Raw genomic sequence first — 15647 nt, forward strand, 5'->3', positions numbered from 1 at the left:
TTTATTTTTTTTTTTCCCCGGGCCCCGCCGGAAGCTTTCGTTTTGTTTTGGGGCCCGGAGAACGCAACGGGCCCCCTTAGCGTAAATTGGCCCCCCCCGGGAATTCGGCCCCCGGATTTAACTCCGCCCCAACGGCAAACGGGGCAACGCGGGCCCCCATGGGGGGCGACGTCCCCGAAAACTTGATTCGATCACATGCATGTTGTTGGCAAATCAAGACACAGAGCTCACACAGGATCACAGCGGGAGGAAAGCGGCGAGTCGCAATTCCAGGGGGGGGGGGGGGGGTTGAATGGGCAGCGCTGTCGTGGCGTTGGCATGAGTGTGTATCGGGCTCGAGTTTCACGCACGGCGCGCGGCGGTCCTGGGTGGGCAGAGCTCATCTTGCTCGGCGGCATAGAGGAACGGGCTGACTGGCCGAGCGAGGGTGCAGCAGGTCGTGGAGACGCACTCGGTCGCTAAGAGGGCCGCGCGTGACACGCCTGCTGCTGGCTGGCTGGGTGGGGGCGCGCTTCGGGGTGGTCGGTGAGGGCCTTGAGGCATGTGATTTGGTCGCCTGGATCGCGCAGTCGTCTTTGCGCGACGGCCTCGCCCACAGTGAGGGTTCGAAGGCGAGTAGTCCTTGGTCAGCGGCAGGTGCCTACTTGAGTCGCGTTTTGAAACACCCAACTTTCACCCAACTTTCGTTCGGCAACCTGAACACCCAATATCGGCAACCTGCCGCAACCTGACTCGAGCAATCAAAGTAGCAGGCTGTTCCGCCCGAACGGGACGAGCGCGCCAAATCATGAGCGGCGACACGGTCCCCTTCGCGTGCAAGGTGTACTCGTGCGCGCCCATCATCATCGGCATGGGTACGGGGCTCTGCGGGTGCGCGCGGGCATTCACTGTCGATCTTCTTGCCCGTTGGTTGGCTGACATCGGGTCCCTCCACAGGTTCCTCTGCGGGTATGTGCCAGAATTTATGCCGCTCGACCTCGGAACGATGACCAACCAGCACGGCCAGAGCATCACAAATCCAAAACGCAAACACGCCAACACGAGCCGGCACAACAGCCCACACCATCATCAGTCTCCTTCCGGGGCCGGTGTAGGGGCATCCGGAACAGCCTCCCCGCCGCTATCCACCTGTGGGCTCTGTGCGTTGGGACAAATGTGGCCTACCAGGCGTCGTTCCTCGCCGCCACGTGGCGTGAGACGGGAGCGCCGGATCTCAGTCGCTTCGCCCGCGGCGGCTCCTCCTCACCGCGCGCTCCTGTGTTTCCTCAACAGGCGACTGCATATTGAAATTCTTCATCGAGAAGGTGCGTCAGCCACGCCTCTGCCGCGGGTTGCGGCGTGGTGCGACCCTCTGCGACCGCCTCGAACTTGCCCATTAGGACTACAAGCTGGGCACCAGCTTTTTGCCCTTCCTCGTCATGGACGTGGTCGGGCTGTGGTACTCCCTCAAGGCGATCAAGTGAGTGAGCGCCGAGAGGCGGCGGAGCCAGCCATCACGCGGAAGCGCGCGAGCCTTGGCGAGCAGCGAGCGCACGCCAGCGTGATGCCCGCCGGGAAGCACCGCAACAAACCACTGTCCGTACCACCGTACGGTATGGCGTCAAACGGTTGGCAGACACGTGCGGACAGAACACGCTCCAGGGAATACGACGTTCTTCTCACGTTCAGCTCGAGGTGTGTTGAGTATGGCGTCGCCCAGCATAAAAGAATTTTACAAGGAAACTCCCTCGCACAACACTGGGCACGGGACTGGCGCGCATAAAAGAAAGGAAGAAAGCGCAAACTATACGCTCTGCCTCCCATGGGGGAGAAGGACGGGGTCACCATCTCACCATGCAAGCTCCAAGGTCCCAACGAGCATGCGCGCGGTGCGGATGTTTTTTCTTTCTAGCCACAGCGGGGGGGCTTGCGACTCCTGGGAGAAGAACAAGCAGCGGCGAGCGAAGATCACCACCACCTGCTCGTGGATGGACGCGGCGGCGACTTTGGCAGAGCGGCGCGTCATGCGAGCGCGCGGCGAGCCCGGCGAGCGTAAGAGGATTGCGGAGCGCATAAACCACGTGGTGCGGCAGCGCGTCGCTTTCGAGTTCAGGGAGCGGACGGGTAAAATCCCGCCTTCGCTGGCGAAGGGCAGGATCCTGAACCTCACCACGCTTGGCGAGCAGCTCGAGAAGCTCGGCAAGCTCGAGACGAACGCCTTCGACCTGAACCTCGGCAACGTTGACTTCCCCGCCTTCCGCGCGCAACTCCCGCCGGCACCTATCCTCTTCTGCAGGAGCTCCCAACTATACCTGCGCTCACAGCCCCCCATCCCCTTGGGCTACAGACGGACGATGGTGCGGTGCCGACGCAGGACTCCTCCGGCGGCGGCGCCTCGCAGGCCCCCGCGCGGGCCCCCGCGCAGCCAGCCTCGCCGCGCTCCACCTCCCTTTTCGGGTTATTCCGGCGGACCTCATAGCAGGTGCGATGTTGCTCCCCCTGCCTCTCCCGTGCCTCGCACCCGCCCAGCCCATCTGAATCGCACCAGCCAAACCTCGCATCAACAACCTAGCCCCCACCCTCGGGTATGATCAGCTCACGCCTCTGCCCTCGCCCCGCTGCAGGCGAGTCTCGTACGACGGCGGAGGGGGAGAGCGCGGCTGGCCCCTCCCCCTCTAGTCGAGAGCGCGGCCGGTGCCCGGCCGGTGCGCGCTCTCGGGGAGGCAGAGGCTGCGCCGAAGGGACGCCGAAGGGAGGGGGGGAGAGGGGACAGGGCTGGAGGGGGCGGAGGTGGGGGCACGCCCGAGCGGGGGAGGGGACGGAGGGGGGAGAGCGACGCCCTTCGCGGCGAGGGGCCGGCGCGCCATGGCACGGCGAGGCACGCCCCAGCACGTACCACCTGGCACGTCAAGCCAAGCTCGACAGTCGACTGCCGGGCGGGGGTGGGGGCGGGGGTGGGCGGTCCGGGCGTGTGGTACTCGAGTGTGTCTGTCTGGTGTTGCTAAGGCGGTCCCCAGTCCCTACCATCCCAAGTCCCGGGTCCCGGGACCCGGGACCCCTCCCCACCGCGCGCTGCGCGCGCTGCGCCGCTGCGCGGCGGTCCCGGGTTCCGGGGTCCCGGTCCCGGGACCCCAATTTTTCATGTAGAGTTTGTTGTAGAGATTTCACGTTGTAGAGCGCCTCTACATCGCTCTACAACGCACGCAGTTCGTCACGCGGCGGATGTAGAGCTCTACAGCTCTACAGCGCTCCAGAGCGCTCTACATCTCTACAGCTCTACAGCGCTCTACACTCTACATCCTCTACACCCTCCCTCAGCTCACAGCGTTATTTCTGCTGAGGAAGTTTCGTCGTAAAGTTCTTTTCTGAGCGCGAGCCTCACATGGGGAGGCACTTGGAGCACTTGGAGTGCAGTCGGCAGCCGCACGTCCAGGACCGGGGGGGGAGCTAAGAAGCGCACCCAGCGGGCCAGATGATTGGCATCGGGCTCCGGGCAAGAGAGCACTGCGGACTGGTGGATTTTTTCGAGCGCGACCGCAATACAGGTAGGTAGGAAGGCGCCGAACAGCTAGGCTCGGGCTTACTTGGCAGCAAAAAGAATTTCCCGCGACCTCGCCATCCGAGGCGCGGACCACACGTCGCTCGATCGTCCAGATGGTCGTCGCTCTGGTCCTCTGGTCCTCTGGCGCTGCAGCCTACCATCGGCCTACGCCGCTGGCACGGCCGCTGCTCGCTGCTGGTGGCCCTCGTCTCGCGTGCGTGAGCCGACATCGCGCTCCGCCGCCAAGCTGCTGCCAGCAGCCGCCCGTGGGAGATGGAGCAGCTGCTGCCAGCACGCCTGCCATGCTGTCGCTCGCTGCTGTGGTGCCATTCCTCTCCCTCGTATCGGTCAAGACGGCCACCGACCTCATCACCAACCACGTCCGGCGACCGCCAGCGACCGCAATGGCGCCCCGCTCCGCCGCCGGTGTGAGCCTCAGCCTCCCGACTCACCGCCGCCTGCCTCCGCCGCCAGGCGCTGGTCTCTGAGATTGCAATCTTCCCGCTGATCGTGGCCTGGCTGGTCGTCGGGAATGGCGTGCGCCGGCTGCGCGGCGCCTCCGCCGCTGGCGATCGCGACATCGGAGCCGTCTTCCGCAGAGCGATCACCGAACAGCCGCTCCGCCTGTGCGTCTCCTCCCGCCTCCCGTCTCCCGTTTCGCCCTCGACCCCCCCCCCCCCCCAACCCCTCTCGACGGCTGAAGCCACCACCACCTCCACCGCCTCCGCCGCCCTCCGCCGTCTGCCGCCGCCCTCCGCCGCCTCCGCCGCCTCCACCGCCTCCGCCGCCCTCCGCCGGCCGCAGGAGCGCCATCGGCTCGGTGTACGCCCTCGACAACATGCTCTACTTCTTCGCGCAGTCGAACGTGGGCGCCGTCACCTACACCGTCCTCGCCCAGGCAAAGATCTTCTTCACCGTCGCGGCGCTGCGCATGCGTGGCATGCTTGGCCCGCTCCGGCCGCAGCAGATGCTCGGCGAGCTCTAGCCGAGAGGACGTCGCCGAGAGGACGTCGCCGAGAGGACGTCGCCGAGAGGACGTCGCCGAGACGTCGCCGAGATGTCGCCGAGACGTCGCCGAGACGTCGCCGAGACGCCGCCGAGAGACGCCGCCGAGATGGAGTCGCCTCGGATGCTCGGGGAGAAGACCTCCGGTCGGGGCGTGTCTTGTCTCGCGTCTGACGCAGGCCCGGAGCTGCTCATTCTTCCTCCGCAGGCCTGAGCTGCCTCTTCGGCGGCGCTGTCCTCGTCGCTCTGAAGGACGTCGCGACCGGCGTCGCAGCCTCGAGCGGCAACCGCGCGCTCGGCATCGCCGGGCTGCTCTGCGCGCAGGCGAAAGCCCCCTCCTCCCGACACACTACAGAGACACTACAGAGACACTTCGCCGCGTCCGGAAGCGCAGGCGATGACGTCATTCGCAAACGTCGCGTACGAGCGGCAGCTGCGCGAGCCAGGCTGCGACTTGTGGGTCCGCAACGTGCAACTGACGGCGATGATCACTTTCTGGCGCGCCACCCGCCGCCTCGCCCAGCCAATCTCCCGTTCCCTCCCTCCCCGGCCCCTCCCAGCCCCCGCACAGCCTTGGCCCATGCTCGCCGTCTCGTCCCGCGGAGCCTTCTCTGAGCTACACCCACCCTCGCAGGCTCGCCATCTCGTCCGCCGTCCGCTCGGCGGCCCTCCCGTGGGCCCGGCCAAGCCAGGCGGCGGGCTCTTCCGCGACACGCCCCCTCGTGCCCCCCGCAGGCGGCCATCCTCGGGTCGGGAGGAGTGCCTCCCTCGCCCGCCGCCCTGCTCGCCGCCTTCCGCGCGCCGTGGGTGTGGCTCGTGGTGGCGCTCAAGGCGCCTTCCTAGACGCCTCCTAGACACGCCCTAGACACGTCCTAGACACGTCCTCACGGCTCGTGGTGGCGCTCAAGGCGGCGAGCGCGGTCCTGATCGCGCTGACCATCTCCGCCGGCGGCAACGTGCTGTACGCCATCTCGAAGCCGTGGCCGGTCGTCTTCGCGACGCTGACCACGTGCGTCGTCCTCGGCAACGTCCCCTCGCTCGGCTTCTTGGGCGGGATCGCCCTCTCGGTCAGCGGGATCGGCCTCTACTACGCGGCGAGAGCTTGAGGAGGTAGGTCGTCGGATACGCCGCTCGAGCCGGCCTCGAGAACCGGCCTGACTAGCCACCCCGTCGCCAATGTTGGACTTCGTTGCAGTGCCGAGCACGTCGCTCGTCGATGCCGCGCGCACGGCCGCGCGCGCGCGGCCGAACTTCTGCCGATTGCCCGTTCGCGATCGACGGGTGGGATCGTGTCGACTCTCGACTGGGTGCGCATTGCGGTGCTTTCCGCGCGGGGGGGCTTGTCGGGGAGGGGGAGCCGGCGCGCTCCTCTCTCTCTGACTCTGTGTACGTCAGTCGACAGTCGTCAGTCCCTCGAGGTCAGTCCACCTCACGTGAGAGGTGCCGCAGGATGGTGTGCCGCCCCCTCGGGCCTCGGCTCGAGGCCCTCGGCGTACGGCTACGGGGCGACGTGGCTGCGTACGGTCGTGTGCGGGGTATGGGTGGTGGGCCTGGTGGGACCCCGCTGGCGGGCCGCTCTCCTGGGCCGGAAGTAAAACATTTAACAATAATCATCATCGCACCATATCACCTGTCATGCGCTGACACAGGACCGCGTGCACCGACCTCCGTAGAGCGCACTAGTACGGTATGGTTGCAGGTTGGACTCGGAGCACGAGTATGAGGTCTATGGGACGCGCGGCGCGCGCAACAAGCTACGCGGCGACTCTCGCTCTCTCCGCCCCAAGCAAGTGACTAGACAAGGCAGCGCTCACACACGCGTCGAAGGCGCTCGAACTCGGGTCCCGACTCGTCATCCGATCGCACTCGGCGGATGATTGGAGCCGCCCGCACATGGACAAGCCGTTTCACCTCGAGGCTGGGGCGGCACGCATCATGCCTCGTTGCCCCGCACATCGCCTCGCGCCAGCTCCAATGGGTGGATAGCCTCACGCCTTGGAGCTGAGCATCTTCTCGAGTGCGGACGTGATGTAGTCGAAGGCCTCGTCCACCGAGTCAGTGAAGAGGATCTCGTCCACCTCCTTCCGGTTGATGGTGCCGAAGTCAGCGATCGCGTGCCAGTTGACGACCGTGTTCCAGTACTTCTTGCCAAAGAGGACGACCGGCATCGCCTGGTTCATCTTGCCCGTCTGCTTGAGCGTGATCAGCTCGAAGAACTCGTCCATGGTGCCGAAACCGCCCGGCGCGGCGACCAGCGCCTGCATGTAGTAGGCCATTGCGAACTTGCGCGTGAAAAAGTAGTGGTACTCGAAGGCGAGCTCCGGCGTGACGTACGGGTTCAGGCCGGTCTCGAACGGCAGCGAGATCCCCATGCCCGCCGAGCGTCCGCCCGGCACGCGCGACGCGCCGCGGTTGGCCGCCTCCATGAAGCCAGGCCCGCCGCCGGTGGCGATGAAGAGATTGGCCGCCTTGGGCGCGCGCGACTCGGGGTGGTTGTCCTCCGACGAGTGTGGGAGGTAGGCGAAGCGGCGGTGCGGCACGGGCGACTTGGAGAAGCTCAGCACGGGGCTCGTCGGAGCCGGCTGCGAGATCTTGACCGAGCGGAGCAGCTGCTTCTGCGCCTCGTTGAGCTCGCCAGCCGCGCTAAGCTCGCGCTCGAGGCGGTCGGAGGAGTCGGCGATGGAGGAGCGGCCCGAGGGGTCGCACAGATCCGACAGGTTGCGCTCAAACGAGGCGCGCAGCGCCGACTTGGTGCGGTCGACGCCGCTGACCATCTGCCGCGATTGGCGTTTGCCCATCGACCACTCGGTGAGCCGGCGCGCCAGCTCCTCGATGCTGGCCATGTAATCGCACATCCACTCGATCGACTTGAGCTTGGTGATGCGCTCCTCCACCTCAGCATGCTCCTCCGAGCCGGGCTTCGCTGCCTCGAGCTGCTCCACCAGCTCAGCCATGGACCGGTCATACTGCCCCCTGTCCTTGGCGCGAGCCGAGCCAAAGACCTGGATGGTGGCGCGCACGCCGGAGGCGCGGAGGCGCTGCATCGTCTCCTCGTACTCGGCGAGGATCCGCAGGTGCCGCGCGTGGGCCGAGTTGAGAAAGTCCTGGTTGCGGTAGGCCTTGGTGACCGGCACGGGCTCGAGGTCCCACTCCGTCGGGTCGCGGTGGGGCTGGTAGCCCTCCTGCACGCCCTCGTAGATGGTGGGGTCAACCTTGGCCTTCTCCTTCAGGTCCACCCCGAGTTTGATAGCCTCGCCGGCGGAGTTGTTCTGCGGCTCGAGCAGCATTGATCCGACGGAGGCCATTGTGTACGTGGGGGACTCACGCCGGGCTCTCCTGAGTTGACGATCCGAACGGTACCTCCGACCCCCTTACCAAATCAAGCGCCAACCCGCAAACTGTGCATGGAATTCTCAGAAGTGTTTTACTCCAAGTTCGCTCCAAAGGGTTCGCCGATCACTCTGTGAAGAGAGGGGCTCCAGCCAATTATGCCCGCGCTTTTTTTTGGGGCCGCGTCTGCGAGTCTGCGAGCTGGTTTGGGCCCAAATCAGCCAAATTTTAGGCCAAATCGGCAAAATACAACATCGCTCTCACCTGGCAACCCTGTCTGCACGTCTCGCGCGCGCGTGAACAGGGCTCCAGGCCCCAAATTACGTGTGAGTGTTAGAGTTGTTTGGTATTGCAGCCGCTCTTTGCGGCGTCGCCCGCGCTCTTTCCGGCCGCGGGGCCGGCCCAACCGCCCTCCACCGTGCACCGACTCGGGCACCGCCACACCGCTGCCGCAGTGGGACCTCGGCTCGCCCGCCAACTTTCCCGCCGCGCGGCGGCGGCAAGACTCGTCCGGCGGCTCCTCGTGCGGCTCCTCCACCGGAGCGTCGCCAATGCGGCTCGGCTTTGGCGCCGCGGGGTCCGCGTGCAGCTCGGGACGTCTCTCGTCTGCCCACGCCGGGCGGCTTCGGCCACTCCGCCGGCTCCGCCACCTCCGGCTCGAGCTCCGGCCGCTTCCCCACGCCCTCCCGCGCAGGGTCCGGAGACGGCCTCGCCGCCCTCGAGCCGCTGCCGCCCGCGGCGACCGGCGCCGATCCGGAAGCTCCGGTCGCCTCCGCCGAAGGCATCGCGGCGGCGGCGGCAGCGCTTCCCGCCGCGGGTAGCAGCGCCGCCGGCGCCGGCGCCGCCGGCGCCGCCACGGCGCACGGCTCTCTGGATGCGCTTCGGCGATCCGACTCAGGTGCCCAGTCGCCGCCCCTGCCGCTCGACATGATGCTCCGGCCGCCCGCATCATCGGCAGAGTTGAGACCCTGTGAGTTGTGTGATTCATTTTTGTGACTTGAGAGTTTTACACGAACACACGTGTGTCACTCTGTGTCTCGTCCGTAGAGCCGTAGAGTGTGACCTCTACACTCTCCGAGAGAGTTCTCGATATGTTGCCACAAACGGTCCGAGCGACACCCTTCGAATCCCTTCCCCACACATGGTTGCCACTGCGGTCTGCGCCAGCAGTCCTCTTTGGCGCGTGGGCTAGGCCGCCTCCCGCGCCTTCGCCCTCGCAGCGGCCGCCGAGACGCGCCTCGCCTTGGCTGCGGCGAGCGCCGCCTCTGCCGTGGCCGCAGCCACCGCCGCTGCCGCCGCTACCGCTGCAACTGCCGCCTCGGCCGCCGCCTCCTCCGCCGCCGCGGCCTCCTCCTCCTCTTCTGCCGCTGCCACAGCCGCAGCCTTCGCCTCAGCCTGCCGGCGCGCCTCCGCTGCCGCCTCCTCGCCCTCCTCCTCGCCCTCCTCCTCGCCCTCCTCCTCGTCCTCCTCCTCGGCCGCCTCCTCGGCCGCCTCCGCCGTCTCCTCGTCGCCCTCCTCCTCGCTCGCCTCGCCCGCCGCCTCTCCCAGCGCCTCCGCCAACCCCTCGACCGACGTCTCCGGCGTGATGCCGAACCGGATCCTGTCCTCGTGGAGCTCCGCGAGAAGCCGGAGCAGCCCCTCCCTGTCCAACGGCGCGGGCTTGGCTGCGGCTGCCTCTGCCGGCGCCTCGGACTCCTGCGACGGCCCAGCCCCGCCGCTCCCGCCGCCCTTCTTCTTCTTCTTGCCCTTCTTGCCCTTGGCGCGCTTCTCCGCCTCGACCTCCGCCAGCAGCTCCTCGGCGTGCCGCGCCGCCTCCTTCTCTGCCGCCGCCCTCGCCGCCGCCCTCTCCGCCGCCCCAGCAGCCCACGCCGCCTCCTTCGCCGCCTTCTCGGCCGCCTTCTCGGCCGCCGCATGCTCCTCGAGGGCGCGCACGCACTCGGCGTGGCCCTTGTGCTTGGCCAGATGCAGCGCGGTGTCGCCAGCCACCAAGCGCAGCTTCGTGTCGGCGCCCGCCCGCAGCAAGCAGAGGAGGGCGGCGCGGTGGCCGTGGAAAGCGGCCCGAATCAGCGCAGTGGCGCCGTTGTTGTCTTGCAGGTCGATCGCCGCGCCGTGCCGGATCAGCGAATCGACCACCCGCTCATGGCCTCTATCGGTGGCCAGTATCAGCGCAGTGCCACCCGTCGTGCCGTTTCGCTGGTTGATCTCCGCGCCGTGCCGCAATGCCAGCTCGACCAGCTTCTTGTGGCCGTTCCCGGCGGCGAGAATCAGCGCAGTGCTACCGTCGCTGTTCTGCAACGAGACATCTGCACCACGCCGCAGAAGCGCCTCGGCAAGCTCCGCGCGGCCTTTGATCATTGCGACCATCAGCAGCGTCATGCCGCTCCCACGAGAGCCGCAACCAAAGGTGTACTCGAAGGTTCCTTCGACCCACCCGCCGCCGTCGAGCCACGCCAGCACCGCCGCCTCTTCGCCTCGCTTTGCCGCTAGCACGACCTCCTCTGGCACCGCCCCGCTGCCCGGCTCGGCCTCCGCGCCGTCCTCGCCGCTCGAGACAGAGGCCTCGGCACTGGCGCCCGCCGCCGCCTCGCCTGCGGGTGCGCCGCCCGCCCCTGCGCCGCCCGCCTCGGCTGCTAGCGCCTTGCTCCGAGCTGCCGTCACCTCGCCGAGATACGTCCTGAAAGCCTCGACGCACTCGCTGTGGCCCTTCTGCTTGGCGCATTGCAGCGCCGTCACGCCGCTAGAGCGCACCCTCATGTCAGCGCCCGCCCGCAGCAAGCGGAGCACCACGGCGGGATGGCCGTAGAGGGCGGCCAGCATCAGCGCGGTACCGGCGAGACTCTGCAGGTTGATCTCTGCGCCGTGCTGAAGCAGCACGTCGGCCACCCGCTCGTGGCCGTAGCGGGCGGCGGACATCAGCGCGGTGACGCCGTGCTTGCGGTCCTGCAGGTTGATCTCTGCGCCGTGCCGCAGCAGCATCTCGGCCACCTGCTCGTGGCCGTTGGCGGCGGCCATCATCAGCGCGGTGATGCCTGCGCTGTCCTGCAGGTTGATCCCTGCGCCGTGCCGCAGCAGCATCTCGGCCACCTGCTGGTGGCCTTTGGCGGCGGCGACCATCAGCGCCGTACTGTCGTAGCTGTCTCGCGCGTCCGCCTCCGCGCCGCGATTCAGCAGCAGTTCGACGAGCTCTTTGTGACCGTGTTTGGCGGCGATCAGCAGGAGCGTACAGCCACTCACACCGCGATGCACGCACGTCGCGTCAGCCCGCCCAGCCCCGCCGAGCCACAGCTGCACCTCGTCGACCTTGCCCTTCTCCGCCGCCGCTTCGATCCTTTTCGGCAGCGCGAGCGGCGCAGCAGTAGCCGCCGTTGAAGCGTGCCCGCGCCGGGACGCGGCCGAGCCAGCCTTCGTCCGGCCGGGCATGCAAACGGGCGGGGTTGCGGGTCCTCTCTCTACAAGTCCGCCGACTAAATGATTTTCGAGACCGACCGCGGGGAAACGCAGGGGCGGCCCCCCCCGACCGAGCTGCGAAACAACGGCGTCCACAACGGCCAGGCATACAGAGGGTGTGGGCGTCCTCTGTCTCCGAAAAAAGAATTTAGACCCCCTCTCTCACGAGAAAAAAGAATTCTGCCGGATCGACCAAGGTGGAGGACCTCAAGCTGTGCCTCAACGCGAGCGACTGCGCCACGGTGATGTTTGACACGGTCATCATCGAGGTGAGGACAAGGAGTGTCTTGATACCCGGGTATCGACTACTCGAGTTTAATAGCGACCGGGTGCGTGGAGAAGACACCCATGAGCGGCAAGCGTGGCGCCGCCACGGAGCTCACGAAGGACAACTGGAACCAGGACGACGGCGAGACCTCCGCCGATCCGGGCACATGGCAGAAGGCGGACGAGGCGACACTCCAGCAGCGCAAGATGCGCAAGGCCAAGAGGCCAGCGGCCAGCGGAGCGAGCCTGCTGGGCGGCGCGGCCGGTGCGGCCGGCGCCGCTCCTGCTGCAAACCCGTTTGCAAACGTGCAGCTCGTCGCGGGCGGCGCGGCGCCTGCCCCCGCGCCCATCTTCTCCTTTGGCAAGCCAGCGGCGCCGGCGCCGGCTGGCGCCTCCGCGTTTGCGCTCGGCACCTCGTCGGCTGCGCCGCCCGCCGCAGCGCCAACCTTCACATTTGGAGCGATGGCAGCAGCACCCTCCTCCGCGCCTGCTCCGGCGCCGGCCGCGCCCGCCTTTGGCTTTGCCGCTGCCTCAAGCAGCAACGGCTCGACTGCACCGGCGCCCGCAGCTGCCTTCACCTTCGGAGCCGGCGGCGCGCCGGCTGACGACTCTGGCGTCGACGCGAGCAAGCCCGCCGCGCCGAGCTTTGGCGGCGGCGGCGGCTTTGGAGGCGATCGCGTCGCCGCCCGAGGGGCGCCCGGAGAGGGCCTGGAGAGGGGGGCGCGTCTCGAGGCGGAGTTGAGCGCCCGTAGGCGGTCCCGCAAGCTTCAGCTTCGGAGCGAAGAACGCCGACAAGCCGTCGCCGTTCGGAGGCCCCCCCACTACCGCGGCCGCTCCGGCTCCCGCCTCCGACGCACCCGCACCCGCACCCGCACCCGCACCCGCACCCGCACCCGCACCGACGGGCGTCTTCTCCTTCGGCGCGAGTGCGCCAGCTCCGGCCGCCTCTGCGCCCTTCAGCTTCGGGTCTGGCGTACCGGCGCCGGCGCCGGCACCGGCCGCCGCGCCGTCGCTCTTCAGCTCCGGAGCCGCCGCGCCCGCGCCCGCGCCCGCGGCGAACAGCGCCGGCTCGCTCTTTGGCGCAGGCTCTTTGGGCGGCCTGTTTGCGGGCGGGGCAGCGCCGGTCGACCGTTCCATTCGGCGAGAGGGCCCTACCAGGACACGTCCATGACATGCCCGGGACGTGCCCCACAGGCGGCGCCCTTTGCGTTTGGCGGAGGAGAGGCCGCTTCCGTCCCCGCCCCCGCATCCGCCCCCACGCCCGCGCCTGCGGCCGCGCTTGCGCCCGCGCCGGCGGCGGGGCTGCCTGCGCCAGCGGCGGCGGCGGTGGACGGCGAGACGAAGAAGCAGCTCGAGGCGCTGAACGACGAGTTCCTGCAGTGGGTGGAGGAGGAGTGGGAGAAGGGCGAGGCGTGCGACTGGTCGAGTGCGGTGCGGGAGTCGCCTCGAGCGGCGAGAAGCGAAGCTCTGCTGGCGGACTCAGCGCGCGCTCCTTCCCCCTCCCTCAGGTGAGGGACTACGTCAAGCAGCGAGAGAGCCTCCTCGGCGGCGGCGCTGGCGTCAAAGCGCCGCTCGGCGGTGCGGTGGCGCCCGCTTGCAGCGCTCCTGGCGGCGCGGGCGCGGCGGCAGCGCCGGCGGCGGATGCGGGCGGGGGTGCGGGCGGGGGCACGCCAGAGGTGGAGAGCGGTGAGGGGGTGGACGAGAAGTGGAAGGGCAGCACCAAGCTGTCCGTCTACCGCACGGAGAAGAAGAACGGCGAGGGCGAGCTCGTCCAGGAGAAGGGGTGACGCGTCCTAGACACCTCCTGCACGCTTCCTAACACCTCCCGGAAAGGGGAGGCCCTGGAGAATACCTAGATACTTCCTAGACACTTCCTAGAAGGAGAAGGGGAGGCGTGCCCTGGAGAGTCCCCGAGGCTGCCCGTGATTCCCCGAGATTCCCCGAGATGACCTCGTGCAGGAGAAGGGCGCGGGGGAGCGGCTTTGAGGAGGGGGACGCCCCTCTCGTCCACGACATGTCCACGACATGTCCACGACCCGGACACGTCCCGCAGGTGGAAGTCGATTGGCAAGGGGATGCTACGCTTGCTGGCGCAGGAGAGGGGGCCGCCTCCCCGGGCCCGCCCCGCCGAGACGCGTCCCCGACACGTCCCCGACACGTCCCCTCAGGAGGGGGTCCACTTTCTCGAGTTTCGGCCGCTCGTCTCCGAGTCGTCCTCGGCCGCAAACGACGAGCCCTCGGACGAGGTGGGGGCGAAGCGCGAGAAGTACGGCCGCGCGGTGCTCTCGGCGCGGCTGCTCAGCTCGACCACCTTCACCGTCGCCAAGCGGTCGATCCAGACAAACCTCTGGTCGAGCAACGCCGGCGGGGAGGCAACCTACTCGCGGTACAACATCCCGCTGCTGTCGGACGAGCAGGCGAACGCGTTCGCCGAGCTCGCCCGCGGGTGCGTGCCTAAGGAGTGAGGGGGAGGGGAGGGGGCGCCCCCGAAGCGACCCGAGCTCGGAGCATGTGGATCTGCACTCAACGCAGGGCCAGAGGCCGGCAGAGAGCCCACGCCCTGACCGCTGAGTAAATAACCAGAGGCCGGCGGCGCACGTATTTTGTGCACCGTACAGCCATCACACCAGGGTACATCTCCTTTTCTTTATACCGCAGCGTAGCTGCTGCTGAGTGCTGTGCAGCTTGCCGCATGCAGGACGGGACATTTTCTCGCCGCATGGACGCGGCGGTCACCGTGTCCGCTCCGGCCGTGTCCGCAGTGACACGTTGATACACAAATGGTTGGGTAGTAGGGGTAGAGGGTTGCCCAAATCTTAGACCTGCTCTCCCGGATGCTCATGAGATGTGCTTACAAGACTGCACAAGGAGACAGCGGCTGTTACCAGGGCGTCGTCGAGGAGTGTGGTAGCATAAAAGGGTTCGCTCGAGTGTCCGAGGTCAGCTGACTGGCCGCACTGTGCGGCGGCGGCGGCGGCGGCGGCGGCGGCGGCGGCGGCGGCGGCGGCGGCCGTGGCGCTGCTGCCGCGCCACCGGCTGCGCCCGAGAGATCCGAGAGGAGGACCATCAGCAAGTTCCCTTGCGATACGAGGGTAGGGAATTGGCGCCTCACCACCGCAGCAGAAGAGTCGCGGCAGAGCAGCTCCGCCTGCTCGTGCTGCTGTCGAGAGAGCCGCTCGAGGATGGCTCGGAAACCTGCGCCTACTCGCAAGGAGAGCGCTGCTGACGCCGGCAGCGCCGGAACAGGCGGAAGCGGCGATGGACGGGCAACACGCCCGTCAGGATTGCTGCCGCGTCCGCACCACTCGCCACGGCTGCGATGAGGTCGCGCAAAGCTGAGGCGATTTGCTGCTGTTCACTTATCAGGCGCTGTGCGGCCTGCAGTTCTGCCGCTTCATCCATCGTAGTGGCAGCCACCGTCGCGAGCTCCTTCGCTGAGTGACTCGACTCAATCTCCCGCTGCCTCGCCTGACGGTTCCGCCTCCGATGGCTGCTTGTGAACGACAGCGATCGAACGAGGCTGCTGCTCGGCATCGCTTTTCGTCTCGGAGCGAGGAGCGCGGCGCTCGAGCGCAGCTCCTCGAGCGGTGCGTGAAGGACAGTCGGAGCGAGGAGCACAGAGCAACGCGCGCGTGCCTGCACGCCCTGCCTGCAGCCGGCCGCAGCCGCCTCGCCGCCTCTTGCGCGCGCGCGGAGGAGCGGGCAGTACCACCTTGGCTGCCCGCGAGCTAGTCTTCACGGACCAGACCGTTTTGAGTAACCGGCGAAGCCGCCCGGTGGCATCTCTTTCCACCCAAGAAGCCCGTTTGGAGGGATGGGCGGCAGTGTGCGGGCGGTGAGTGCTAGTCCTCTCATCAATTTAGAACGAAACGCCCCTCCCTCCCTTCTTCCCTCTCTCTACTAGCTGAGGGGCTCGCTAAACCTAAACGCTAAAGCCTAAACGCTCGCCGAGCTCCATGCTGTGCAACACCACCTCCTCACTAATCGTCAGGGGCGCGGAGAGCGCAGTGCACTGCGGTGAGGCTGCGCAGCGGGGGCTCGCCCGCTGCACCGCGCTCTCAGCGGCGTAGGGAGAGAG

General features: G+C 67.8%; 6 protein-coding genes across 6 annotated transcripts; 2 read left to right on the forward strand and 4 right to left on the reverse strand.

Moving 5' to 3' along the window:
- Positions 1 to 2654: 2654 nt before the first annotated feature.
- On the reverse strand, positions 2655 to 2846 carry EMIHUDRAFT_314175 (hypothetical protein; the record flags this gene model as incomplete). The annotated part of the gene is made up of 1 exon (XM_005784947.1): positions 2655 to 2846. The coding sequence occupies one exon, from the start codon at positions 2844 to 2846 to the stop codon at positions 2655 to 2657; it is 192 nt and encodes a 63-aa protein (XP_005785004.1).
- A 774-nt stretch (positions 2847 to 3620) lies between these two features.
- On the forward strand, positions 3621 to 5631 carry EMIHUDRAFT_456055 (hypothetical protein; the record flags this gene model as incomplete). Its single annotated transcript, XM_005784948.1, has 7 exons — positions 3621 to 3927; positions 3995 to 4146; positions 4325 to 4494; positions 4734 to 4780; positions 4920 to 4985; positions 5261 to 5344; positions 5434 to 5631. The coding sequence occupies exons 1-7, from the start codon at positions 3634 to 3636 to the stop codon at positions 5629 to 5631; spliced, it is 1011 nt and encodes a 336-aa protein (XP_005785005.1). The 5' UTR covers positions 3621 to 3633.
- A 921-nt stretch (positions 5632 to 6552) lies between these two features.
- Positions 6553 to 7656, reverse strand: EMIHUDRAFT_43479 (putative lysine decarboxylase; the record flags this gene model as incomplete). The annotated part of the gene is made up of 2 exons (XM_005784949.1): positions 6553 to 7071; positions 7297 to 7656. Coding segments are annotated over 2 exons (879 nt in total), but the record flags the coding sequence as incomplete, so codon positions are not given.
- Positions 7657 to 9043: 1387 nt separating this feature from the next.
- On the reverse strand, positions 9044 to 11567 carry EMIHUDRAFT_230752 (hypothetical protein; the record flags this gene model as incomplete). Its single annotated transcript, XM_005784950.1, has 3 exons — positions 9044 to 9068; positions 9417 to 9649; positions 11469 to 11567. The coding sequence occupies 3 exons, from the start codon at positions 11565 to 11567 to the stop codon at positions 9044 to 9046; spliced, it is 357 nt and encodes a 118-aa protein (XP_005785007.1).
- Positions 11568 to 11650: 83 nt separating this feature from the next.
- On the forward strand, positions 11651 to 14042 carry EMIHUDRAFT_456056 (hypothetical protein; the record flags this gene model as incomplete). Its single annotated transcript, XM_005784951.1, has 7 exons — positions 11651 to 11663; positions 12138 to 12317; positions 12655 to 12692; positions 12926 to 13000; positions 13078 to 13352; positions 13623 to 13665; positions 13738 to 14042. The coding sequence occupies 7 exons, from the start codon at positions 11651 to 11653 to the stop codon at positions 14032 to 14034; spliced, it is 921 nt and encodes a 306-aa protein (XP_005785008.1). The 3' UTR covers positions 14035 to 14042.
- A 155-nt stretch (positions 14043 to 14197) lies between these two features.
- EMIHUDRAFT_441884 (hypothetical protein) lies at positions 14198 to 15297 on the reverse strand. Its single transcript, XM_005784952.1, has 2 exons — positions 14845 to 15297; positions 14198 to 14770 (listed from the first exon to the last, which is right to left on the reverse strand). The coding sequence occupies exons 1-2, from the start codon at positions 15101 to 15103 to the stop codon at positions 14451 to 14453; spliced, it is 579 nt and encodes a 192-aa protein (XP_005785009.1). The 5' UTR covers positions 15104 to 15297; the 3' UTR covers positions 14198 to 14450.
- Positions 15298 to 15647: the final 350 nt, after the last annotated feature.

This window comes from Emiliania huxleyi (assembly GCF_000372725.1).
Source record: "Emiliania huxleyi CCMP1516 chromosome Unknown EMIHUscaffold_166, whole genome shotgun sequence".
NCBI classification, from domain to species: Eukaryota; Haptophyta; order Isochrysidales; family Noelaerhabdaceae; genus Emiliania; species Emiliania huxleyi.

Coding starts and splice junctions, on each gene's coding strand:
- EMIHUDRAFT_441884 (XM_005784952.1), bottom strand. CDS start 15,103: ATGCCGAGCAGCAGCCTCGTTCGATCGCTGTCGTTCACAAGCAGCCAT. Junction 14,771..14,844: donor CGCGGCAGCAATCCTGACGG/GCGTGTTGCCCG, acceptor CCTTGCGAGTAG/GCGCAGGTTTCCGAGCCATC.